The sequence below is a fragment of the Desarmillaria tabescens genome (assembly GCF_030435595.1).
Source record: "Desarmillaria tabescens strain CCBAS 213 chromosome Unknown EV420scaffold_12, whole genome shotgun sequence".
Lineage (NCBI taxonomy): Eukaryota > Fungi > Basidiomycota > Agaricomycetes > Agaricales > Physalacriaceae > Desarmillaria > Desarmillaria tabescens.
In genome coordinates, this window is record NW_026848311.1 from 577,381 (window position 1) to 602,261 (window position 24,881).

A 24,881-nucleotide genomic window follows, 5' to 3' on the forward strand; every position below is an offset into this window, starting at 1 on the left:
CCAACAGGTTATGGGCCCCGGCCCTAACTGAACTACTTACCTCATTACCTACTTCGCACTTTTGTACATTACGTACACATACAGAACCACATGGAAAGCCAGTCCGTTTACAGAATTGACCCCCTTAAGGGCCCGGAAAATTACCCGACGTGGAAGATCAAGATGATCGACATCCTAACCGATTTAGGTCTAATTGATTATGCAGACGGAAGCACTCCGGCCCCGGCAGAAGCGGCACTGGTGGCAGATTGGAAGAAGAGTGATAGGAAGGCTCTTTCGACAATAAGGTTGCGGGTTTCGGATGGCCCGCTGGTGTATATTGCTGGTTCAAAGACTTCGGAAGAAGCATGGAATGCTCTAAAAGACATGTATGAGTCCAGGGGACCCATGGGAATTGTCCTTGTTAGAAGGAGATTCTTTAGAGCTCAGTGTGAAGAAGGGGGAAACATAGAGGAACATATTAGGACTATGAGGTCCTATCAAGAGGAGCTGGCATCCCTCAAGCAGAAAGTTGAGGAGGAGGACTTCTCTATTACACTGCTTACATCACTCCCGGAATCATGGAATTCATTCATTTCATCAGTGGACACTGCTGATTTGAAAGATTCCTATAAATTGATCTCCCGAATTCTCCAGGAAGACATCCGATTACGAGAAAAGACTTCTGATCCGACCACAACACTTGCAGCACATGGCAAGAAGTCTAACTCAAAAATCACATGTTACGGATGTGGAGAAGCCGGTCACATCAGGGCAAATTGCCCAAATGGAAAGAAGAATTCCGGAAAGTTGTGGAAGGGGAAAGGGAAGGGCCAGACCCAGGCACATGTTGCCAAATTGGATTCAGATGAAGAAGATTACGCGTTTTGCACTACAGACACTGCACTTGTTACGCTTGCAGGGTCATCATGGCTGGGGGACTCAGGAACAACTAAACATATAGTCAAGAACAGATTGCATTTTTCTGACTATGTTGAGACCCCAGGACATGAAGTTATTGGTGTAGGAAAGTCAAAAGGCTTGGGAAGAGGAACAGTAAAGATTAAAATGGTTGAAGGGGACAAGACTACTTCAGTTACACTGAAGGATTGTATTCACTGTCCCGAGGCACCATTCAATCTTATTTCGCTAGGGCACATCACGGATGCTGGGTTTGAACTCAAATTCAAAGGATCTCGGATGGATATTATCTCACCGCATGACAAGACAATTGGTCATGGAGATAAGATTTCGAAGCTGTATAGCCTTGACATCATTGCGCCAGAAATAACTCAAGCCCACGCAATTAAACCGGCCCGATCGTGGCAGAAGTGGCACCGAGTGATGGGCCACTTAAATATAGGATCGGTAAAGAGATTATTCAGAAAGAAGATGGTCAAGGGTATGGATGTGGATGAGTCAGCTGAGCCCCAGAAGGATTGCAAAGCCTGCATAAAGGCCAAGCACCATGTTGAGCCATTTCCGCAAGAAGCTCAAAGGGAATACACAAGAATAGGTGAAATGACATTTTCGGACCTATGGGGGCCAGCCCGAACTCACGGTATCCATGGAGAAAGATATTACATAAGCTTCACAGATGGCAAATCCCAGAGGACAATATTGTATTTTCTCAAGTCAAAAGAAGGTACAGAGATCCAAAAGAAAATCCAGCAGTACCAGAAATACATCAAAGTCCACAAAGGGGAGGACCTGAAGTTTATGAGGATTGATAATGGGAAGGAATACATTAATGAGGTGGTGAAGGAATACCTCCATGGCAATGGCATTCAGTTGGAACTGACTGCCACATATTCTCCACCCCAAAACGGAATTGCGGAGAGAGTCAATCGGACCCTCGTGGAGCATGCGCGTGCCATGCTAGAAGAACATCACTTGCCGAAATTCCTATGGCCCGAGGCCGTGGCATATGCCACGTACCTGAAGAACCGATCACCGACTAAGGCCATCAAAAATGATCTAACCCCCGAAGAAGTGTTTTGGGGCATGAAACCGGACATTTCAACACTCCAGGAGTTCGGAGCAAAGTGCTGGGTGTTGCAGCAAGATAACAAAAGGTCAAAACTCGACCCGAAATCAAGGGAATTCATTTTTACAGGTCTTACAGATGAATCTAGGGCCTGGAGATATTATAATTCTCAGACCAGACAGATTCAGACCTCAAGAAATGTTATATTCCTTGATGACAACACTAAAGAGCCTACAGACAATGACTATATTGTATCCCACCCTTCGTTGCTCGAGGGGGAGTCAGGGAACAATGTCGAGCAGACTCCAGGTGGAAATGATGACATTTCCGATGATTCCGCGGCTGCCGAAATTGCCGAATCAAAAGGGGAAATGCCCCTTGATGCCCCGGCAACCAAATCAAAGCTTCCCATTTGGCGTGGGAAGGTGATCGAGCCACGTACCAAATCGGTCCGGATCTCATCAATCAATCAACCAAGTTACCGGTTGCTCCATAATCCAGCTGCAAGAGGCACGAAACTGCCGGAATTGCAGCGTGAAATGACACAGGAACCTTTGGAAACTGCAAATATAGCAGCAGACTATGCATGTCTGGGGGAGACTGCAGATAACCTCAGTGATGAGCCATTAAGCCTTGAAGAAGCTAAAACAAGGCCAGATTGGCATCATTGGAAGAAAGCAATGGATGAAGAATATAATCTATTGACTTCTCTGGGTACATGGCAGTTAGAGGAATTACCCCAGGACAGATCACTTGTAAATTGCAAGTGGACTTATAGATTAAAAAGGGATGGTGATGGGAAAATCACCAGATACAAGGCCAGACTCGTTGCGAAAGGATTTTCGCAGGTCCCCGGCATTGATTTCTTCGAGACATATGCACCAGTTGTCAGGTTGGACACATTCCGCCTACTTATGGCCATTGCCGCACAAAGAAACCTGATTATACATGGAATGGATGTCGTCGGAGCTTACTTAAATGGAAAGCTCAATGAATCCATTTACATGGCTCAACCGCCAGAATATTCTGATGGAAGCGGCAAAGCGGCACACCTCAAATTGACATTGTATGGACTCAAGCAATCTGGCCGAGTTTGGAACGAAAAATTAAATGCTACATTTTTGGGACTTGGATACACGAGATTGATCAGTGATCAATGTGTATACATCAGACAAGCGAAATCAGGCCCCATAATTATAGCTGTGCATGTACAGTTATTTACTGGTCAATGAAACAGCAAAACTGGATATTTACTGTAGATTCCAATTGGTTGTGAATTTTGACTAGGTTTGAATGCAAGAATGTGTAATACTATGCAACAATAAGATACAGTAAAAAAAAGATGCTCAAAGGTGCGGATACAAGTCCGTTTTCATAGCATTATCGTGGCGTGGGTATTCTGGGCTATTTTGAGTCATTGAAACAGTCCGGCCCATGTACCCAAACCTCATTAGTCAGCTACTCGGAATCGCTCGAGTGTTATAGAAAAGCGAGATCTCCTTTCAAGTCTCTCTCTGATATACAGCCTCAAAATCTTTGCAGATTTTTCTTGCACCTTTCTGAAGAGCACCGGGTAGTTTGGCAAGCTCATTCTTGTATGCAATCATTTGCAATGACTGCCTTTTCCATTAGCTGGTCATGGCATTTGCAAGCAATCTGGCACTTTTTCGAGTTTGAGTTAGCACATCCAGGCATAGTCAAAAAATTGAGCAAGAGGAGAAATAAAATTCGGAGGCAACGGGGTAATAATGAGCGCATTGGACTGTCAGACTGTCCATCAAAAGGTGATGGCTTGGCAGAACTGCACTTTTATTTATGCCCTAGACTCCTCAGATAATGGCTGCCTGGTCTTAAACCTGTCATACAGGTTCTTCAGATGGCCATTAACATTATTGAGGCCTTTGTGGGTGATTACATTCAGATGGAGGACACACATTTCCAGGTCAGATTTTGAGTTCGTGAGAAAATAGGTATTTTTAGAACAAAAGCCTCAATTTCTCGGAATATTATTCATGTCGCATATGAAGAATCACTGCAGAACATGAAGATACAATACACATCAGCAATGTAATACAAGTTGATGATGAAGGATGAAGGGAGGGAGAGCAAGAGGCTAAGTGTTTCATTGAACCATGGTGTTGCAATGACCGGTAAATAACTGTAGATGACATGACATTGCTTGCCCAGGATGATGAAACCATGTCTAACATGAAAGAAGAACTTAAGAAGAAGTTAAATGTTACAGACATGGGGGAGATTCAACATATATTGGGCATGAAGATAGACAGAAATTGGGAGAAGGGCACTATTACCTTATCCCAGAAGGCATATATTCTCAAGGTACTCGAGAGAATGGGCATGAAAGACTGTAAACCGGTCAAAATGCCTATGGACCCGAATGTATGGCTAGAGAAAATCCCCGAAGGTGACCCCCGAGGCACTGACACAGCCACCAGACAGTATTACCACACTGGTGTCGGATCTCTGATGTATGCGGCAAATGGATCCCGGCCCGATATTGCACATGCTGTCACGGAATTAAGCAAATATGTGCAGAATCCGGCTGCTGAGCATGTCACAGCCCTCAAACGAGTTTTCCGTTACTTGAAGGGGACTCTAGACTTAGGAATTACATATGGAGGGACTACAGATGAACTGATACCCTATTCAGATTCAGACTGGGGAGAAGACAGAACAGATAGAAGATCAACATCTGGTTATGTCTGTACCTATGCAGGGGGAGCTGTTACTTGGAGTTCAAAAAAAACAGCCCACCGTAGCCCTATCCACTATGGAAGCAGAGTATATGGCCCTCGCGCACACAACTAGAGAAGTAATATGGTTGCGAGCGCTTCTAACCGAATTAGGGTTGCCACCTGATGGTGCAACTACTATTATGGTCAACAATCAATCAGCGATCAAATTCGCTGAGAACCCAATATTCCACGCGCGATCAAAACACATTGATATCCGTCATCATTTTGTTCGCGAGCGCATGGCTTCAAATGAAGTCAAAGTTCAGCACTGCGCCTCAGAGGAGAACTTAGCAGATATATTCACTAAAGGACTACCAAGACCATTACATGAATATTTATCTGCAGGTATTCTAGGTACTCGGAATTGAGGGGGAGTGTTGGGATAGCAATCCCGAGTTAGTGCTAGAATGCACTTGAAGCTTCGGCATGACTAAGCGGCATGAACATTTAACCGCAATAGTAGGCACATATAGTAATCCGTAGTAAATTCTAGAAGTAGTACAACTTGTATTTAAGTACGATGCCTCTCCCTCGAGAGGCTAATTTAATTCTCTCTCTCACATACTCTCCTCTGTACTTCCAACATAGAGGCAAGGTGCTTGGCGGATGTAGCTCCATTGCCTTCCTGTCTTGGAACTGTGCTTCAAAGTTCGAATACGATGCATGGGATGCCTTTGCTTCGAACAAGGGGTGGAACTGGGAAGGCTTGTTGCCCTACTTCTGCAAGTCCACGGCTATTAAAGCAGACCAAGTGAACACCTTTCCGGGAATTTCTACCACAGATACTTCGGCTGGAAACAATCCCGAATATTTAGGCCTCGACGGACCTGTTCAAGTGAGCCAGCGGAACGTTTGGCCACATTCTCGCTAATGACAACATTTATTAGCTGTCTTATAATCAGGTTGACCCCGATACTGTTCCTATCTATGTCAAGACGCTCAACGAAATGGGAATCAAGACAAACCCAACTCCGGTACGTGATTCACCTAATTTCATATTCTTGTCTTGAAAAGTGTTCTAGGAAAATGGTGAACTCACTGGCATGATAAATTCGCACATGAACATCGACTCTCTTACTGGAACCCGCTCATACGCAGCAACCACTTACTTCCGTCGCTCTGAATTGCGTAGCAACTTCCATGTGTTGACGAAAGCACAAGTAAGCATATTTCTGCCTATCTGTAGTCCCTGCTCTGATCATGGTGCGATATCAGGCGACGAAAATTCTCTTCAACCCTACTAGGAAATCAGCTGGAATAGAGGCAACTGGAGTCGAGTTCCAGGTTGACTCGCAAACATTCACTGCACGTGTGAGAAAGGAAGTAATTCTCACAGCGGGTGTCTATCAGTCACCTCAACTCTTGGAGCTATCCGGTGTGTAATAAATTGATGCATCGCAGAGGATACTGACGCTAATTTCTATCAGGGATTGGTAATCGCGGTCTGCTAGAGAAGTTAGGTATATCGACGATCATTGAATTGCCAGAAGTGGGCAAAAATCTGCAGGTCCGTTTTCAGATCATCTGCTGTAATCCATCTCAATCTCGAGTCGTAGGATCACTTTGTCGGGAGCGCTCAATACGAGCTCAAGCCTGGAATCCTCACTTTTGGTATGTGCTTTGGAACATAAATTCTATTACCTTGTGATTGAAGTTGCTTTCTAGACGAATTGAGGAACAATCCCGTTTTTACTGCTGAGCAAGCCGAGATTTAGTATGTTTCAACCTTATCACACATTCAGGGTTGCCGTCTGAGTCTGATGATCAACTGACAGTGCAAAAACGCATGGTGGTATGCTCGCATCATTCAATACCGCACTATCCTTTCTTCCTTTCTCTCACTTTCTCGATGATGAAAAGGCCAAGTCCCTTGTTGAAGCATTCGATCAGGTCCTCTCTAGTAGGTCTGAAACCACTGCTCTTCAAGCCAAGCAATATGCCGTACAGCGTGAATGGCTTGCAAAGGGTGTAGTTCCACAAATGGAGCTCATTCTTTTCAGCAATGGTTTTGTCAATCCAGAGCCTGGAAAAAGCTATATCACTGTTCTTGGTGCTGGATTGGTGAGTACTGCAATACAGGATTGGCCAGACTTTAGTATTGATATATTTATAGCACCACATCAGCCGAGGATCTGTGGTGAGTGCAACACTGCAGAGTTTGATTGATGTTTACAGTGATCACAGCATATTAAATCAAAAGATCCTCTTCTGCCACCTGTCATTGACCCGAAGGTATTCGACAATGAATTTGGTATGCCTTGAGTTCATCTGAGATTGATATACTCATGCTAAAGAAGGACCTGCGCAGATGTGAAGCTGTTACTCGAAGGCCTGAAGCTTGTGCAACAAGTTGCGAGTATGAAACCACTGGCAGATATTATTGAATCCACCATGATTCCTCCACCAGCCCTGCAAACTGATGTTGAATTGATTGGGTGAGCAAATGAGGCATTCCCTGTCTTTGTAAGGAGACCTATTTACCACTTGACATATGTAGATATCTCAAATCATGTGTTGGTGTACGTGTATGACACTTCCAGATGGGTTTCCCTGCTAATTTAGTTCCTATGCAGAGTGCTCAGCATCCAATGGGTGTACATCCTTCCTCTTGTTCTTGAAATCTGATACTGATGATGACTAGGGACTGCATCTATGGGACCACAAGAGCTCGGTGGTATGTTTTGGCATCATCTCTTGTCATCTGACACCCATCTCAATCCTCCAATGTAGGAGTGGTGGATGGTGATCTCAAGGTATATGGAACAACTAATCTTAGGGTATGCGATGCAAGCATAATCCCTCTTGGTTTGGGTGCACATCTGCAAGCTACCATCTATGCAATTGCAGAAAAGGTATAGTGCATGATTTCCCATCTATACAGAATGTGATTTTAACAGACAGTCTAGTTAGCAGACATGATCAAGGCAACTGGGACTAGGCGAAGCAGCGCAATGCTAGCAGACTGATGCCATTTATAAACTAAGTACATTGCAGATTAGTTTAAGTAGTTGATGTGAACATTCACAAATCATGTTTCGACCTTAAACAATGCAGTACTAGTCACTTGTTCACCGATGAATAAATATTAAATGGCTGCCCTTTAATATTCTGATCAAAAAGTGGTACATTCTGAATCTCAGCCGACACCATCACCCCAGCCAGGATTCTTGTTCACTTTAACAAGGCCGTTAGAAATAGACACGAGCGCAGATATGGAAGAGCTCACCCCATTCGATCTTCAATTTCTTCCCGAAACGTTCTAGCCTCTCTTTAAGGAGGTCCCCGATAGCCTTTTTCGCCCCGCCCCAAACTCCATTTCCATAGAGACCTGTATAATAAATCATTTCAGCTCGGGACACAGCTCTGAAGTGAGCTCTGACAGCTGCTTCCAGTCGAATGATTGGTCGGCTACAATGTTGTTAACGGTTCACTTCATAAGATGGCGATTGAATGGTCAGTTCCTTGAGAGGATCAGCAGAAAGGGCGATGAGGCGAGTGAACACCTTCTGGAAGAAAGGGAAGTTGTCTTCATAGTAGATACTCTGAAAACTGGTAAGATATGACACTACCAGGATGTCGTCAACCAGCCAGTCCAATGGTGTTTTGCATTCTTCGATTGATAACGTATGAAGGTTTGTCATGTCACCAACGAAGGAAGGGGACCACTCGGAAAAGCCTGCGTCATCGATGTCGACGGCTTTGATACCGAGAACAGCTTCAGGAACTGTTTTGCATCAGAGACGGTCGCAAAGCTCCCCGAGAGCTCCACCTCCCCGAGGGAGCAAGATGTCGATAGGAAGTGCTGTGTTGAAACCGTGCAGATATCACAGAGGTGTATTTAACCTTTGGCCAAGCAAGTGCGTCCTGACTGGGAGAATAAGACGACACTGAGACCCGACGTGAGAGAGGCAAGAATTCTAGAGGCACGGCCACAGGTGTAAGAATTCCATGGCTCCAAATAATCGGCTTGCGCGCAGGTCGAGAAGAGCAACGAAATGCAGCGGAAATGGTTGCTACCCTTCCGGCAGTGTGCGAGGCGTCAGGCGTAGGAGCTCTGGAGGATCAAAATAATAAATAAAAATGCTTTACAATAGAGCTTTGACACGTACGAAATCTGAATATATTTCGAATGGCTTCAGCCCCAACCAAGACCGCAGAAAAATATCAGAGGCAAATGTGTTCCTGATGAAAGCATCGTTCATGATGGTCCCGATTTCCTTTGGGGAGAACCACATCGAGAAAGACGAGAGGTGCGCTTATGTAAGAGAGCATCCACACTTGATATATCGCTAGTGGAAGGCAGACGTTTTTGGATGGGCTGTCCATGTCTTACAGAACACAGAACCTTCGGCTACTTCCGACGGATCTCTTCGTCCTACCATCACCACCGAAAAATTCGTCTGTGCTCCGTCAGCCAATTCGCCAGGCTCACCAGACCAAAATACTATCGAAGTCAAGGGCACCTTTCAGCGAGTGCAGAGCATCTGTTGACAGACGAGGATGGATAGCATAGTAGCTTTTCCGTATGGGTGTGTTTTCTAGTTCGGCTGCCTATGAACTTGTACTGATAACGCGCTACTTTTTCCTCAGAGATATTATCCATGAATTTTGAATCTCCATTTTCTGCACCGTGAAATCTCGCTTCACGTGCGTGGCTCGAGGATATCACCCAAGGTGTGTGTAATCTTTGGACGAGCAAGCATGTCCTGAATGGGAGAACAAGATGGCACTTTTGATGAGGCGTCCAGGGATGGGCTTGGAGGTGTGATACATCGCCAGAGAGGCTGAGCGCAAACAGGACACAAGGTATAGGATTCCCTTGGACTTGATGCTTCTATGCTGATAATTCGGTGCAGCCATTCTTGTCGGTCAGGAAACTTGAACCTTAGCCTAGTCCAGCGGCTTGACGTGAGACTTCTGCCTGCAATGCTCGTGACTTGCTACCGACCCCTCGGTCTCATGATATCATGTTCTCTCATTCTTTCTCGAAGGCTACTTCGTCTGAAGTGTTACCCGAGCTGTCTATCCACAATCACCAGCGAAACTCCAGGTTGGTGGTCATGAGGGCAAGTGACTATGGAACGACGCGCTTTCGTATGTCTTTGCTTTGTCTTCGGCTAGCTTTTACTTATTTTTTACCTCTAGAACAAACTATTCGTCGCGTAAGCTTCAGATCAGATGCGCTTCAGAATATTTGTCATCAGCCCTCGATGCATAATGCTGCGTTCGGTTTGAAAGCATCACACAAGGTTGTTCTCTATTTTTTTCTTCTTACGTAGTGAGTCTAACATCTCGTATAGGAGCTTATAACGAGATCTTCCTTCCTGAGATCGACAATGGACGTGAGGCCATTGCACGCATCGCTTGCATACCATAGGCAATGTACACTTGTCCACAGCCAGCGAAGTAGCCGTACGAGACGCTATCGTGCATCTCACTTCGTGCGTTCTGGCTTGGAGCAGGCAGTAGGGTCGGATTTCATCCTCATAGAGCGTATAGATGGCGTGGCGCTGGAGGAACGATGGCTCGATACTTTCAAAGAAGACATCGGTGCGGTGATTCGGGAAATGCTGTTCCTCGATCTGGGTCTTCATCAGCGGCCGTTTTCGCAGAATGGGAGTTTGTTCTTCAAGAAGAGTGTTAGCCCGGAGCTGCAGAGCTGGCTCTATGCGAGGGAGAGGGATAGTGAAGAGCCTGCTGCTGGGAGATACAGGATTGGTCCTGTCGTTGATAAGCAGTATTGGTTCAATGAGCCTGACCACGCTTGTAAGCAGTTTCACTTGCTTGTAAGTTGATAATGGACTCAGATTGTTATTCACAGGGACGGATATGGCATCTTACATTCAAGTCACTTGCCGTCTAGCACTTGGGCGAGCCCAATCTCTAGTGTCCGGCGCAGCATCTTCTTTCCCATCCCCTAGCTCTCTTCTGCCGGTCGAAGCCTTCCGACTTCGCGGAACTCTGTCAGCTGTTGCAACAGTGCATATCAATGGCACCTCACATTAACCTACCTGAGCGTGGGCTGACAGTCCCTTATCTCATTCATCCCGACCTCTTGCGGTCGAACGTGATCGTCAAGCCCTCTGAAGCAGCCAATGTCATCTCATACATCGACTGGCAGCATGCCGTTTCTCTTCCTTACTTTCAGAACACCAGGCTCCCCCAGAGGCTATTCTTCGTGAGGGAACACTGGTCCCTATGCCTGACGAACCCTTCTCTCTATCGGAAATTCCTTCAGACTTTCCGCCAGAACTCAAGGGACTGGCTGACCTTGAGTGGAGACTCGCCAGCCGACAGCGAGACATGTCAAAGTGTTGTTGCAAAGGCTTCCTTTGCGTTTGCAGGCCGCGTGTCTCCTGCAAGGGGACCTATTCACTTCTCTCCCTGATGTGACTCTGTACTGTTATGCCGACGGTCCGTAACTCTTACGTCGGCTGGTTTATCATCTATGTGATGTATGGCCCGACATTAGTTCTCTGAAGCGGACCGGGAGCGAGATAAGAGAGAGTGCGCGACGATGATGCATTGTATCGAGTGTTAGGAGTTTTTTTTCCAGCTCAGATCCAGTGTGATCCTGATGGATGGTTCACGGGTGACGCGCGAATGAGCCAATGAGGTTCGTGAGAATTGGGCTGCTAGGCGGGAAGCATGGGACGAGGAGAAGGCGGGTGGTCCGTATCCGTTGGAGGATGGGATGTGGCCGTTTCATTTGACGTGAGTCTTTATATGCGCAAAATTTTACGTATCAAAAAGTGACACTACCACCACCACCATCAAAGACGAGTCAGTGTAACTGAGATAATCGATATCCTGATCGTTGAGTGTGGCGAGAATTGAACTGACAGACTTGCAAGCTTACGTCATTGACATCCTCTCCCGCTGCTACTTCCACCATCACTTGTTAGCCTCGATTTCCAGCAACTGCTAGCGATTCCTCTGGAGCATCGTCGAATCAAATGTCGATGGTGACGCAAGATTTCTTACAGGAGTGTGCACTCGTCTCGTCTAGTGGGCGCCCCGACTCGACAAGGCGGCCGCTTGCAAAAAGACCTGGAGAGGCTAAGCGGAGTGTAGCCATCTGACTGGAGGATAGCGTGCACTCATACAGTAGCCTAAGGCTAGGCACTGGCGCGGCCTTGCAGACTTGAGATTGGCAGTGATACCTGGGGCTCGGTAGGCACTATTTGTGAGTACTGACCTGATGACAAAAAATGAAGCTGACTCTGGTTTGTCAGAATCGCCAAGAACTTTTCAACGTTGATTGTGTTCGGGCTGCGATGGAGTCAGTGCTTGTCTCGAGGACCGTAATACCCTTCTTGGTGAACTTAGACTATCTGGTTGAAGGCACGCAGGCTCGCGTGCATCGTCTGAGGCTCGGCCGCTGCCATAGTACTAGTAGACTTTACAGCAGTAAGGTATTCGGTCTCTGTGACAAATTTACGTAGATCTTACTGCGTCGCCTGGCCCCCTCGATTCTACCAGCTTGCTTTGGGTGGTTCGTCCATTGGCATGGAGGGAGTTTTGGTGCGCATCAATACAATAGGGTACATGCAGAAACGTGAACATGAATGAACACAATAGATATATAAATAAGACATAGTAACAATCGATCTACCTGAGGATCTACAATCACATCCCCGCCATAAATTTATCCTTTTTTGTGCAATTCGTGTGGTACCGTCGTTGCTTTAGATGAGAGATTATTAAGCATTATTCATCGCGCATTGATCCTAGGATAACTCAGAAAAAGATTGGGATGCTCGGACGTGGACACATACTTTCAAAGGTGGAAACACTTCCAGATCGTCCGTCTTAATATCCCTTTCACGCTGTATCTGTTTTCTTCATAACATGTTCTACTGTTAAACAGTGACCGAGCTTACCTGACTTCCTCCGGCTGTAGTTGCTGCAATACCGCTCACTCCATTGTGGGGGTGAGTCAACGAGCCCAGAGCGAGAGCGTCACTGTCCCTGCCACGGTGGGCTGCGCTGAATGCGGATATCGTGTTTATTCCTTCAGGTGACTGGATGTACGCCCTCGCATTCAAATTTGCCAATAGAGTACTGAAATAGAGGGAGCAGAGCGAAAAATCCACAATACAATAATGGAGTGAAGTCGGGTAGATTTTAATCTGAAATCATAATAGTTTAGCGCATCAAAAACTCAATGGAAAGAAGACACTACGAACAAGTATGAGAGCGACAGTAGCGATGACGGCTGTGAATGAACCACTCAGAACAATGACCATAATGAGGCGGTATATCATGCGCATCTTTCTGTGAAAATGGATGTGTCAAGAGAGGGCTGTGAAACATATTTAACAACGCACTTGGGGACAATAGGCGTTCCCATGCGGGTTAGAAGGAATATCATGCTAAAGGACACGACAACATCCACAGCGACTGAAACACTTAGATAAGAGAAGTTGAGCCCCTAGAATATGTCAGTACAATGGAAGCTGTGCAAAACATGTTACGGACAACTATTAAAGGCGAAAATACAACTTCCAGGGGCTTTCCGTACCTATAGAGACGTAAATAATGTCGACAGGCAAGAACAACATATCACCCACACATTTATCAGATATACTTGGGAACAAAACGCGAAGTGAGCTTTCTGGATGTCGCGATATCTATACACCTACCGAAGACTACAACTGTGCATTGAAAAATATTTAATAAGAGAAATTACGAATGAAATCCACGCACCCAGTTGCCAAGAGGAGAGCATAACCTGAAGTTTTTAAAAAAAGAAAAAAGGAGTTAAAAGCCGCAGGCGATAGAAATTTAATTGATGCTAACCATGATAACCATAAATGCGACGGTGGTGCGTTTCTGCTTTTTTGAACAAAAGGTCTGTTTGGAAACTGAAAGACGTCAATTTATCTTCAGGCGATGTCTGCAGCACTCACAAATATAGATTCTCCGAATGAAGTATAACTGTACAATAACAATGACGATGGTCTGCGAAAACATCAGTACGACTCATTGGTAGCTGTGTTCTCTGTTTACCTCCACCCAGATGTGATGCTTTTATGGGACCGTCAAATCATGGGTCTCATTTTAAAACGGCTCGAATGACATACCAAAAGTTCCCTACGGAAAATCGAAAGACGTTAGCTTTGTAGCAAAAGGGTCTATCATCGACGTACACTGGCGTTTCCCCTAGTCCCTCGATCCTTCCATACTGATGTATCAAACCACGCCACTCTAAATGACGAGATTAAAAGGTGAGTCATAGAACACGTCCAGTGTATACTCACGCGCTTTCAGAATGAGAAGTTCATTGGTCGTATCGAACATCCTATTGACTTATCAATAGATAGGTCTCCTTTCTATTAGTAGAAAGTACGTGCCAGAGTGCACCTATCTGTCCAGAAATTAAAACTAGCCATCGCAAAAGAATGAAATATACCTACCAAAAATTTCAGAAACCGTGGATCAACGTTCGCGGAGCTTGAAGGATATTTCTGTCAGTGCACGGTTTCTAATAAAGTGCCAGGACCGTACTTCATATAATATATAAAGCTGAGCGAGGGATGAAGGTCAAACATGCAAGGAAGATACAGGATTTGACCTACACTTGAAGACTCGATACACCCCACATCGCGCAGGCGAGCCAAGATCCCACAAGAAGAGACCCATAAGACGAAGTGAGATCCAAGATAATGGGGTTCTCAGTGGGTACAGGGCAGTTTGACGTCGTGGTGTTGGCCATGGTGGGACTGAAGTTCGGCGAGAGTGTCGTTGGACGAAATTTATAGAGGGTCGAAGCGCTGTTCTCACCCATCAAGAAAGCATAGCCAGAGAATCTGCGCCAGATAGAACAATGTCACGGATCCTCCTCCTTTACATCCGATTAGTCGTCGTGGATGAATGAATAGGCCTCATCTTCATCGGTCTTATCATCAACACCGGGCATTCCGAGTCATGTGTATTAATCCAAGCATCTCGATGGTGTCGATGGCGGCGCGTGATGATGATAGTGACAATTTGAATCAAATTTGATTCAATTTGGTGCCTGGCCTTGCCGTGCCGTGCATGCCGTAGTCGCCCACGTTATTATCACATATCACACTTGTTACGTTGAGCCGTCTCTTTACCAAATGAGGCTATGTCCTTACCCTCATTCTCGTGGTCCTGACGCCTCTCTCATGAAATAGGAGCGCTGCCTCAGCCTTACTCCCCAATACTCATGTTGTCATGGTCCATAGACATCAACGAGACACACGGTTTCTGGATATCATTTTTCGATATCACACCCAAGGGCATCCGGCCATGATGTAAATGAATACCGAAGGCGTTTGCACTCTCGAAAATGACAGGAACTCCAGGCGAATAAAGTCGACGAGAAGGGGAAGAGAGGGCGGTTGGTCTCCATGGGAGCTACGGCGAGCGTAAGAGGGAACATCACCATCAATGCACTCCTCAGCGCTCAGCACTCAGCTGGGAAGCACACTTTGAGGGCGCTGTCAGTCTGGTGAAAGAGTTTGGCCAGCAGAGTATCCATGTATCCCACGTACCACTTATCGATTTTGGTTTGATCACTGACCGTGTACTTGTGGGGTAGACCATCATTGATGGCGGCATCTTGACCAACTTTTACGTCGGACATCATCTTAACGACACTGAGTAGGAACAGAACGAACGCCTTAGGTTGTCTCCAGAGAGTAGGGTAGAAGTACCTGTACATTCTTCTTATCATTGGCACTGTGGATGACCTGACCTGACCTGCCTTCATAGTGCTCCTGCACCTTGTCAAGCAGCTTCGTTCGACTCAGCATCACGTCATTACGTCGAATATGAACCTTGTGCCATGCCCGCGCAGAGCAGCCTACCCAATTCCAGGGCTCAGATATGCCAGGGTCTGCGATGGCCCACCACTTCATCACAATCAACTTCGGTATCTGATGCAGAATATTGTCTGGCAAGCGTGCAGAACATTTAATTATGCAATATGCTAGGTATCTATTGACTATATCAGATCATCATAGCTTGTGTGATTGGGATGAACACGCACTGGCGTACTGATGACAGGCAATGTGCCACGAATCGCGATAGGTAAGGCGCCTATCCCAGTCTGAGCGGACCCATCGTGCTTCAAGTTTTGGTTTGCGACCCGATGTGATTCTGGTAAAAAGACCACATCTTTTCATTCGTCAGAAGATGTGCAATGATGTAGTCCATGAGCAAGGTGTTGGTATTGGTGTTGGTGTTGGTACCGGTACAAGGTCCCAATAAGGAACGGCCGGGTCCACAGCCCAAACATGGCAAGCTTGCCATGCGCTGTGGCCACGAAGGCTCGTACCGTTGTGATCACACTGTTCAGTGTGTCGCGCGGAGTAGAGACGCATCGTGGGGAATGTAAACAAGGAAATGAATTAAGCTCGATATGAGGTACAGCACTAAAAATATGGAAAACATCAAATACGTATTTAGCCAACGCGCCAATAATTTTCATATCATCTGCTGCGAGAAGAGTGTGAATGACCTCGTATCCGGATACGGCGGCACGTAACAATTGAGCAAAAGACTCGGAGTCAAGTAGAAAAATATTACAGAAAAACCGGCATGCAAATGCGCCAGCGAGTCAGATCCTTTGCAATAGAGTAAGACATGGGCTTCGTCTTCGACCTCGGCCTGACAATGATGGCACAAACGCTGACAGCAGGGAACAGGAGGACGATGGCGCTCACTCCATCTCAAAATTTCAATAGCAAGGGTATGGGACGAAGTCAATAAGCGAACAAGAGCCTTCCTGTGTATTAAAGCACGAAACCAAAGATGAAACAGGCCAAAAAATACCGTAAGCCAGGAATATTGTCAACGTCAAAGGGAATACAGGGGATGGGAACTACAAGGACATTGAAAAAGGAAAGTAGGTAAGGCAGTTCCGTATTGAACGACATCTGAATTCATAATCAGACCCAATACATTTCACATCCAACTGTTGGCGCTTAAGGATGTGATCAGCGATGGACACTCCCGAGTCAGACAACAAAGTTGGTATTCATGATGACGCATCGCTTTGAGTAATAGATAGTAACAATGAAGTGCCAGTCACTTGTTCATCGATGAATAAATGGGTGCCCTTCAATATTCTGATTAAAAACGGTATATTCTGAATCTCAGTCAACATTGCCATCCCAGGCAGGATTCTCGTTCACTTTAATAAAGCCGTTAGAAATAGACATCGGCGCAGATACGGAAGAGCTCACCCCATTCAATCTTCAACTTCTTCCCGAAACGTTCTAGCCTCTCTTTAAGGAGAGCCTCCGATAGCGCTTTTCGCCTTGCCCCAAACTCCGTTTCCATAGAGACGTGCACAATGAATCTTTTCAGCTCGGGAAACAGCTCTGAAGTGAGCTCTGACAGCTGCTTCCAGTCGAATGACTGGTTGGCCATAATGTCGTCAACGCCTTCTGGTTCTTCAGCATAAATGCGCATGGTGAGAGAAGTCAATTTCGGAGCCGGTGGGAGGACTTCTATGGCCTTACGGCACCAGGTCATTGAGGTCGACGGTCCGAGGGTAAAACCCAGCTGATTGATGCCAAACGTTAGGGACGTCAATGAAGGAAAAGACCGGTTTGTGAAGTGAGGCGGGTTTGTCCAGGCTCCACGAGCTATTGGCAAATGAACAAAAGGTTAAGGAAATATGTAGGGGCTACGTACGGGTCACTTCATAATATGGCGATTGAATGGTCAGCTCCTCGAGGGACTCGGCGGAAAGGGCGACGAGACGGGTGAACGCCTTCTGGGAGAAAGAGGAGTTGTCTTCGTAGTGGATACTCTGAAGATTTGTAGGATGTGACACTGCTAGGATGTCATTGACCAGCCAGTCCAATGGTGTTTCGCATTCTTCGACTGATAGCCTACGAAGATTGGTCATGTCGCCAGCGAAGGCTGGAGACGGCCCGGAAAAACCTGCGTCATCGATGTCAATGCCTCTGATATCGAGAATCTCTATCCGGGGGAACAGCTCCAGGATTCGTTTTGCATCAGAGATAGTCGCAAAGCTCCCCCAGAGCTCCACCTCCTTGAGGGAGCAAAATGTCGATAGGAACTGCTGCGTTGAAACCGTGCAGTAAATCGGATGTGAGAATGGGGTATCCCAGATTAGTTTACGAGCCTGTGGCATATCAGGGAGCTGAAAACATGAAGGACTGGAGGAATAAACTGTGTCGGGGCGCGTGAGATGCATTAGAGCATCGTCCGGGTATTGATTATTCAGTGACAGGATTGGGCCAACGTTGGAATGAGCCCCGGGCTCAAACTCGACCTTCTTAACAAAAAGAGGTACTTGGGGCAAATGGGATCCAATGTCACGCCAGCGCATAAAATCGCCTTCGGACGAAAAGACTGCGGTGGAGAAGAGATGTCGTAGGGAAGCCGCGCGCCATGACTTGGATACACACGATGACGCGAGTAAAGAATCTTTGTCGTCTGTGTTGTTTTCGACAATTGTGTCTATTAACTCGAGGGGAAGTTCGTTTCCGATTCCTCTTCCTAGTACATATAGATAAGTGAACTTCGTTTGTTGGTATTCAGTCACGCACCATTTTGAGTAATAGATACGTCAACCACTTCTTTCTGCGACATCACGCGTTCTGAACGTTAGAGACCTTCGACAGGACGGGCTCAAGAGGGCTGATTGTCAGAGTTGGGGCGTAGAACTTAAGGCGTCAGACAACAGCCACAAAAATCACGTGCAGCGCGTATTAAATTTGAAATTTCCTGGCAAATCTCACTCAAGCGACCATGGGCGCATCGTTTTCAAGGCATTTTCATTATAAGCTTCCTCTTATCGACGTCGGAAGAGAACTTGTTTCATCTCATCGACCCCATCTACACTGGTAGACTGAATCCCCGTCGCAATGCTGTTGATCTGGAGAATAATACTTTGTGTTGAAGCGAATACAAGGCTTGGAATTTCTGCTGCAGTATAGTTCAGGTACGTTATCAGTTGTTATGTCGCCTTGTTGTTTTCATGATACAAGGCAAGGTCACTTAGCTGAGATGATGTCGACCGCACAACGGTGGTGAAAGCCGAAAGTGGTCTTTATATACTCGGCATCCCTTACTTTTCGGTGAGTTCCGTTCTTTTTTACAGCATGGCTTATTCAGATTCCGTGTCTGTTAGTAATCCGGGCTGTATATATGTATAATCTCCTCGGCGCTAGGTTCAACACTCAGCTATGCCATCGCTCAATCCTCCCGGGAAGGTTCTCGTCTCCGGTGCAAGTGGCTACATTGCAGCATGGATCGTCCGTACCCTTTTGGAGAGAGGCTATACAGTACGAGGGACAGTGCGCAGTCTAGCGAAGGGAGAACATTTGAAGGAGACTTTCAAGTCGTATGGAAATAAGCTGGAAATTGTCGTAGTCGACGATATGTCCAAGGTGCCGTGTAGCGTTCAATAAGACGAGCAGATTCTGATGTCCAAGACAGGACGGCGCTTTCGATGAAGCAGTTAAGGGTGTGGATGCGATACTCCATACAGCATCGCCTGTCCAATTGAACGCAGATGACCCCCAAGGTATGTTCTGCCTTCACGGATATCGATTTCTTATTTCATTGCATGCAGAACTGATCGCACCCGCTGTGAAGGGCACAGTTGGCATGCTGACCAGTGCAGCCAAGTATGGGTGCGCATATATCCACTGATTTCATATTTCTGTTGCCCAACATTGCTCAGATCATCCGTACGGCGTATCGTCGTCACTTCTTCGTGTGCTGCAATTCTGCGGTCAGAGTCAGGTACCATTACCTTATCAGAAGCCGACTGGAACGAGCAATCACCAAAGGAAGTAGAGGAGAAGGGCCGGGATGCGCCGCCTATTGCGAAATATCGTGCGTCCAAGGTACTGGCCGAGAAAGGTACTGTGGTCTTCGTCCCGGACGAGGTGCATGTACTGATGGTCCGAAGCTGCTTGGAGTTTCTATGAGGGACACAAGTCTGAGTTTTCGTGGGACCTGACCATGATTAACCCGCCATGGGTATTTGGGGTAAGCGGTCGCTGGATTCCTTTGGATACTTATCTGACTCCTCTTGTCAGCCCTTCATTCATGACGTGCCCACCCTTAATTCCCTCAATGCCACCGCAAAAGTATGGTACGACAGCGTAGTCCAAGAGAATATGGGTGGATTGTCCCCCGACGCAATCCTTACGCTGCCAGGACACGGTTGGGTGGACGTCCGTGATCTCGCCGAAGCTCATGTCCGAGCATTGGAGGTTGAAGCAGCTGGTGGTCAAAGGATCATCGTCTCGGCTGGCTCATGCGTGTGGCAGGACTGCAGTAGGTCTTTTATACGCCTCATAAAACTCGGCTGATTCACAAATGCAGTTAATGCGACGCAATCTGTCTCGACACCTCGCACTCTCCCTAAGCCTGTCCCTGGGGATCCAAAGTACGCAGTTATCTTCGACACGAGCAAGGAGAAGAGATTACTTGGGTTGAAGTTCAGGACCATGGAGGAAACAGCGAGAGATGTCTTGGCCGATTTTGACAGACTCGGGTGGTGATTGAGAGGTATACGTTCAGTCTATTTGTATGTTCAAACTCACAACTTCTCTGGCTTATTTGCCGAATAAGAATCGATTTCCAATCACCAACCATCAAGCGCTCGTTGAATGATGTTAATCTTTCCTTCTCAAATCATGCAAGGAACGAGAGCCTATGTGTGATGCAAAGAACGATAGACATAGACGAGCGGTACCCAGTGACGAGGCCGATTCCCCCGAGCAAAGAAGCATCGCAATCTTTGCTGTCCTAATCCCTTATATCTGAAGGGGTGTTATGAAATATCCGGGGCGGCAAATCAATGGAAAAGACGATGCCGGCCATTGATGCATCTATAGGCTGACCTCGTCATCACACCAGTTCCAACCCCAGTCTTGCCGATGGCGGGATGTTCATGCCCAACTGCGCTCCTCATCACGTATGCTGAACTAGGTCGGCTCTCAGACGTGCATCTGTCTTTACAGCTAAATCAACAAGAAACGCTATGTATTCCTAAAGAAATTTCTCGCCATACGCTCGTAAGGGTGACAGCAGCAGGTGGTGGTGGTAACGCGGGGGAAGAGACGTACAACGATAAACTGTAGTTGACGGTTTTCCTAGGTGTGTATGGTGCTTTTTCGTGGCGCGCGCCTGACATTTACACAGGACGGCCGAGTGGAACCGGTGAAACAACTGTGTTCACTATCAAGGCAACCCGTGTCATGAAGGCATGCTTTGTACCACAGACGTCGATCCTGGCTGACCTTGTCCGGACCTTGCGAGCTGGATGGTCAGGACACTACCTCCTGGCTGTAACAAAGGCCAGATTCCACGAGCTATTCGAATCCGCGGAATCTGGTCCACATTTAGCCAGTTTAGCACAACCTCCGTGAAATAATTCTAATGCTGTTCGGTAATTAACACTATTAATCGCGAATGCGTCGGCTGCTGTATAGATGGGTTCCAGCTCCGCGGAGAACAGGTACGCTAATATTATGGGTGCGTCCAGACATTGAAGATGATGAGAAAAGCTGTTCAGAATTTGTTCCTATGTTTCATCGAGGCTTGAGGTTATACAATTGGTTCAGAATGAGTACACAACCATAAAGGCGGATTCTCACCAGCCGATCGAGAGACTTTCTACGTTCACTCCATCCATCACACTAGCGCATTGTTAACCCTAGGCCGTCGCCGTCGCTCTCGCTCATACCTTTGTAAAGGTACTTCAAAATCGTCGAAATCCTTATATGTCGTTGGACAACTTACATATCATATGTTGCTTCTTCTCCGTCTCTGCCTTGGCCGATTACCAGATTGTCGGCTAAGTAAAGGACGTGTCAATGTCTATCGGCTACCCCGTCCCCGGTCAGACTTACTTCAACATTACGCCACTGGTCGACTACTAGTCAATGTGCATACACAATAATGGTCCCAATCATAGGAAATCGACCTAACCTAACCTATTTGATCCGATCCCTTCCTACAATTCATTCAACAGGATGATATAAAACTGCCCTTGTCTCTGTTACATGCAGTATCGTGGATGGTGGATTCAAAGCTCTTCCAGCTTGTCAAAGTGGGCAATCTCACTCTCAGCCACCGCATCGTACTGGCACCCATGACCCGTTACAGGTCAAGGGAGAAAAGCTATATTCCGTATGTCTCGATAATGAAGGAGTACTACGCTCAACGAGGCAGTGATCCGGGAACACTTCTCATCACAGAGGCGACGTTTGTGGCTCAGAAGGCTGGGATATACAAGAACGTGCCAGGGGCACGGACTCGGGCGCAGCAGAGTGCATGGAAAGAGGTGAGATTCATTGTCGGTCGTTCTGATAGACTAATTTTCTGACGTCTAGCCAGATAACCGACGCTGTGCACGCCGAAGGGAGCTTCATATTCTGCCAACTTTGGGCATTAGGACGTACGGCTGACTACACCGACCTCAAGGAGGAAAATCCTTCCCTCGACCTTGTTGCACCTTCCGCCATCAAGCTTACCGACTCCTTGGAAACGCCACGTCCACTCAACCTTGATGAAATCAAAGAGTACCCTCAGCTCTTCCCCCGTGCAGCCTTTGACGCTATACACAAAGCAACCTTCGACGGTGTTCAGATACACGGTGCGAATGGATTTCTTATCGACCAGTTCCTGCAAGACGTGTCTAACCAGCGTACGGATGAGTACGGAGGGAGCATCAAGAATCGTGTTCGGTTCGGGTTAGAGGTCCTTGATGCTGTTGTTAAGGCTATTGGACCACGACGGACAGGAATCAGGCTGAGTCCTTGAGGTACCGCGCAGGATATGGGCATGCAGGACCCTGTACCCACGTTCTCATACTTCGTGTCCGAGGTTAAGAAGAGGCATCCCGACCTTGCTTATTTACACGTCGTGGAGCCGAGGATCGCTGTTGACAAATCGAATACATCGGAGTCGAATGACTTCGTCCGTCGTATATGGTCACCGAAGCCGCTCATTTCAGCAGGAGGATATACTCGGGAGAGCGCGATGCAGACAGTTGATAGGAAGGGCGATATCATTGCATTTAGAAGGTATTTCATTTCAAATGTGAGCCTCCCTTTTCTCAAAGTATTATTGGACAAAGCTAATGTCGTTGTATTCTCGATAGCCTGATTTTATGTGAGACTAAAGGTCAACGTACCGTACTGTATAGGGATTCTGGACCCAGAAAAAAATACAGGTTCAGTACGGGGTCTCTTGGCAGTATAGGCATTTTCCCTTGAAATTTGTTCTGATTAGTAATGACTTTGGTCCGGAAAATCTTGGAGTTCCATGGCACCGTCAAAACAACTGGCGGGCATGGTCACAACTCGTATCGTTGACAGTTCCAAGAATTTCCGCAGACGCAATAGAACATAGGGACCGGCCTGGCAACAGCGCAGGGCAGCGGCGAGCGTCTGGCATTGAACAGTGGTAAGTAAACTTCGGCTGTGAACTTTGAAGCGCAGAGTTCTATCTGGTTGCCATACCTGATCTCAGGCATCACTTATTGGTCCGGAACAACACCAACAAGTACTAGCCGTTTGTTCATCAATGAATATATAAATATTAAATAGCTACCTTTTAATATTCTGGTCAAAAAGCGGCACATTCTGAATCTCATTCGACATCGCCACCCCAGGCAGGATTCTCATTCACTTTAATAAGCCGTTAGAAACAGACATGGGCGCAGATAGGGAAGAGCTCACCCCATTCAATCTTCAGCTTCTTCCCGAAATGTTCTAGCCTCTCTTCAAGGAGGTCCTCCAACAGTGCTTTTTGCCTCGCCCCGAACTCCGTTTCCATAGAGACGTGTACGATGAATGTTTTAAGCTCGGGAAACAGCTCTGAAGTGAGCTCTGACAGCTGTTTCCAGTTGAATGACTGGTCGGCCACAATGTCATCAACGTCTTCTGGTTCTTCAGCGTAAAAGTGCATTGTGAGAGTAGTCATTTTCGGAGCCGGTGGGAGGACTTCCATGACCCTACGACACCAGTTCATCGAAAACAACGGCCCGAAGGGGAGTCCCAGTTGGATGATGCAAAACGTCAGAGACATCAATGAAGGAAAAGACTGGTTTGTGAACTGAGGCGGGTTTCTCCAGCCTGCAAGACCTGTTGACAAATGAACGAAAAGCCAAGATGATATGAGGGCTACGCACTTGACCTTTCATCACTTGGTGGTTGAATGATTAGCTCCTGGAGAGACTCAGACGAAATGGCAACGAGACAGGCGAACACCCTCGAGGAAAAAGGGAGGTAGTGTTCGTAGCGGATACTCTGAAGCTTGGTGGGACATGAGACTGCCAGGATGTCATCAACCAGCCAGTCGAGTGATGTTCGGCACTCTCCAACTGATAGTCTACGAAGATTGGTCATGTCGCCTGTGAAGGCGGGGGAGCGTCCGGAACTGCTTGCCTCGGCGATATTGATAGCTTCGAAATCGAGAACCTCTATTTTGGGGAGCAGCCCCAGGAATTGTTTCGCATCGGAGATAGTAGCAAAGCTCCCCGAGAACTCCACCTCATTGAGGGAGCAAAATGTCGATAGGAACTGCTGCGTTGAAACCGTGCAGTAAACCGGATGTAAGAATGGGGTATCCCAGATTAGTTTACGAGCCTGTGGCATATCAGGGAGCTGGACACATGGAGGACTGGAGGAGCTAAGTGTTTCATCATGCAGGAGACGCGCTAGAGCATCGAGCCGAGCCTGCGGTGGCACCCCATCCACGTCAGGATATTGTTTATATAGCTGTTGCTTCTGCTTATCCCTGAGACGGCGCCCAGGCGCGAACATGACCTCCTTGACGAAAAGAGGCACCTGGGGTAAATGGGATCCGATTTCACGCCAACGCGTGAAATCATCGTCTGACGAGAAGTTTGCGGCGGAGAAAAGGTGTCGCAAGGACGCCGTGCGCCATGACTTGGATACACATGATGATGCGAGTAAAGAGTCTTTGTCGTCGATGTTATTTTCGACGATTGTGTCGATTAACTCGAGGGGAAGTTCGTCTCCGATTCCTCTTCCTCTTCCTAGTACATATAGATAAGTGAACCTTGCTTGCTGGTATTCATAATCACGCACCGTTCTGAGTAATAGATACGTCAACCACTTCTTTCTGCGACATCACGCGTTCTGTACGTTAGAGGCTGTCGACCA

At 46.9% G+C, this 24,881-nt stretch overlaps 8 protein-coding genes across 8 annotated transcripts; 4 read left to right on the forward strand and 4 right to left on the reverse strand.

Moving 5' to 3' along the window:
* Positions 1 to 5,242: 5,242 nt before the first annotated feature.
* On the forward strand, positions 5,243 to 7,688 carry EV420DRAFT_1641107 (alcohol oxidase; the record flags this gene model as incomplete). Its single annotated transcript, XM_060477193.1, has 16 exons — positions 5,243 to 5,557; positions 5,610 to 5,696; positions 5,745 to 5,882; positions 5,938 to 6,097; positions 6,150 to 6,229; positions 6,279 to 6,333; positions 6,388 to 6,436; positions 6,498 to 6,783; positions 6,836 to 6,859; positions 6,907 to 6,973; positions 7,031 to 7,157; positions 7,220 to 7,241; positions 7,296 to 7,314; positions 7,364 to 7,396; positions 7,453 to 7,574; positions 7,629 to 7,688. The coding sequence occupies 16 exons, from the start codon at positions 5,243 to 5,245 to the stop codon at positions 7,686 to 7,688; spliced, it is 1,644 nt and encodes a 547-aa protein (XP_060332598.1).
* EV420DRAFT_1746802 (uncharacterized protein) lies at positions 7,676 to 8,363 on the reverse strand (the record flags this gene model as incomplete). The annotated part of the gene is made up of 3 exons (XM_060480176.1): positions 7,676 to 7,896; positions 7,949 to 8,050; positions 8,147 to 8,363. 3 exons carry the CDS (start codon positions 8,361 to 8,363, stop codon positions 7,859 to 7,861), a joined length of 357 nt encoding a protein of 118 aa, XP_060332599.1. The 3' UTR covers positions 7,676 to 7,858.
* A 1,326-nt stretch (positions 8,364 to 9,689) lies between these two features.
* Positions 9,690 to 11,110, forward strand: EV420DRAFT_1641108 (uncharacterized protein; the record flags this gene model as incomplete). The annotated part of the gene is made up of 5 exons (XM_060477194.1): positions 9,690 to 9,816; positions 9,868 to 9,971; positions 10,023 to 10,488; positions 10,544 to 10,608; positions 10,664 to 11,110. The coding sequence occupies 5 exons, from the start codon at positions 9,690 to 9,692 to the stop codon at positions 11,108 to 11,110; spliced, it is 1,209 nt and encodes a 402-aa protein (XP_060332600.1).
* A 1,194-nt stretch (positions 11,111 to 12,304) lies between these two features.
* EV420DRAFT_1532945 (uncharacterized protein) lies at positions 12,305 to 14,936 on the reverse strand. The gene is made up of 20 exons (XM_060472737.1): positions 14,509 to 14,936; positions 14,304 to 14,447; positions 14,233 to 14,250; positions 14,142 to 14,178; positions 14,079 to 14,092; positions 13,986 to 14,026; positions 13,875 to 13,932; positions 13,809 to 13,818; positions 13,735 to 13,752; positions 13,635 to 13,686; positions 13,525 to 13,589; positions 13,432 to 13,456; positions 13,368 to 13,379; positions 13,296 to 13,311; positions 13,204 to 13,246; positions 13,053 to 13,156; positions 12,912 to 12,999; positions 12,606 to 12,854; positions 12,501 to 12,557; positions 12,305 to 12,452 (listed from the first exon to the last, which is right to left on the reverse strand). Exons 2-20 carry the CDS (start codon positions 14,438 to 14,440, stop codon positions 12,426 to 12,428), a joined length of 1,071 nt encoding a protein of 356 aa, XP_060332601.1. The 5' UTR covers positions 14,441 to 14,447; positions 14,509 to 14,936; the 3' UTR covers positions 12,305 to 12,425.
* Positions 14,937 to 16,364: 1,428 nt separating this feature from the next.
* On the reverse strand, positions 16,365 to 18,811 carry EV420DRAFT_217349 (uncharacterized protein). The gene is made up of 4 exons (XM_060481253.1): positions 18,279 to 18,811; positions 17,395 to 18,228; positions 16,941 to 17,345; positions 16,365 to 16,888 (listed from the first exon to the last, which is right to left on the reverse strand). The coding sequence occupies exons 1-4, from the start codon at positions 18,319 to 18,321 to the stop codon at positions 16,851 to 16,853; spliced, it is 1,320 nt and encodes a 439-aa protein (XP_060332602.1). The 5' UTR covers positions 18,322 to 18,811; the 3' UTR covers positions 16,365 to 16,850.
* On the forward strand, positions 18,472 to 20,335 carry EV420DRAFT_1532960 (D-lactaldehyde dehydrogenase). The gene is given in 10 exon segments (XM_060472738.1): positions 18,472 to 18,688; positions 18,723 to 18,729; positions 18,746 to 18,809; positions 18,863 to 19,121; positions 19,171 to 19,258; positions 19,307 to 19,367; positions 19,418 to 19,599; positions 19,649 to 19,728; positions 19,779 to 20,019; positions 20,068 to 20,335. 7 exon segments carry the CDS (start codon positions 18,918 to 18,920, stop codon positions 20,244 to 20,246), a joined length of 1,035 nt encoding a protein of 344 aa, XP_060332603.1. The 5' UTR covers positions 18,472 to 18,688; positions 18,723 to 18,729; positions 18,746 to 18,809; positions 18,863 to 18,917; the 3' UTR covers positions 20,247 to 20,335.
* Positions 20,336 to 21,470: 1,135 nt separating this feature from the next.
* Positions 21,471 to 22,749, forward strand: EV420DRAFT_217165 (FMN-linked oxidoreductase). Its single transcript, XM_060481252.1, has 2 exons — positions 21,471 to 22,033; positions 22,087 to 22,749. The coding sequence occupies exons 1-2, from the start codon at positions 21,767 to 21,769 to the stop codon at positions 22,510 to 22,512; spliced, it is 693 nt and encodes a 230-aa protein (XP_060332604.1). The 5' UTR covers positions 21,471 to 21,766; the 3' UTR covers positions 22,513 to 22,749.
* A 594-nt stretch (positions 22,750 to 23,343) lies between these two features.
* On the reverse strand, positions 23,344 to 24,849 carry EV420DRAFT_1478335 (uncharacterized protein; the record flags this gene model as incomplete). The annotated part of the gene is made up of 4 exons (XM_060469488.1): positions 23,344 to 23,381; positions 23,433 to 23,837; positions 23,885 to 24,754; positions 24,807 to 24,849. 4 exons carry the CDS (start codon positions 24,847 to 24,849, stop codon positions 23,344 to 23,346), a joined length of 1,356 nt encoding a protein of 451 aa, XP_060332605.1.
* Positions 24,850 to 24,881: the final 32 nt, after the last annotated feature.

Excerpts from the sequence above, each read along its gene's own strand:
- EV420DRAFT_1532945 (XM_060472737.1), bottom strand. The coding sequence starts at position 14,440 with ATGGCCAACACCACGACGTCAAACTGCCCTGTACCCACTGAGAACCCC. Across the intron at positions 13,157-13,203 it reads TATTTTCGCCTTTAATAGTT|GGGCTCAACTTCTCTTATCT; the intron begins GTCCGTAACATG and ends GACATATTCTAG. Across the intron at positions 12,453-12,500 it reads AAGTGTTTCCACCTTTGAAA|GATCAATGCGCGATGAATAA; the intron begins GTATGTGTCCAC and ends GAGTTATCCTAG.
- EV420DRAFT_217349 (XM_060481253.1), bottom strand. The coding sequence starts at position 18,321 with ATGTCGCAGAAAGAAGTGGTTGACGTATCTATTACTCAAAATG. Across the intron at positions 18,229-18,278 it reads CGTATCTATTACTCAAAATG|GAAGAGGAATCGGAAACGAA; the intron begins GTGCGTGACTGA and ends TATATGTACTAG. Across the intron at positions 17,346-17,394 it reads GCCATATTATGAAGTGACCC|CTCGTGGAGCCTGGACAAAC; the intron begins GTACGTAGCCCC and ends ATTTGCCAATAG.
- EV420DRAFT_1532960 (XM_060472738.1), top strand. The coding sequence starts at position 18,918 with ATGCCATCGCTCAATCCTCCCGGGAAGGTTCTCGTCTCCGGTGCAAGT. Across the intron at positions 19,122-19,170 it reads TAGTCGACGATATGTCCAAG|GACGGCGCTTTCGATGAAGC; the intron begins GTGCCGTGTAGC and ends TGTCCAAGACAG. Across the intron at positions 19,600-19,648 it reads CAAGGTACTGGCCGAGAAAG|CTGCTTGGAGTTTCTATGAG; the intron begins GTACTGTGGTCT and ends GATGGTCCGAAG.
- EV420DRAFT_217165 (XM_060481252.1), top strand. The coding sequence starts at position 21,767 with ATGGTGGATTCAAAGCTCTTCCAGCTTGTCAAAGTGGGCAATCTCACT. Across the intron at positions 22,034-22,086 it reads AGCAGAGTGCATGGAAAGAG|ATAACCGACGCTGTGCACGC; the intron begins GTGAGATTCATT and ends ACGTCTAGCCAG.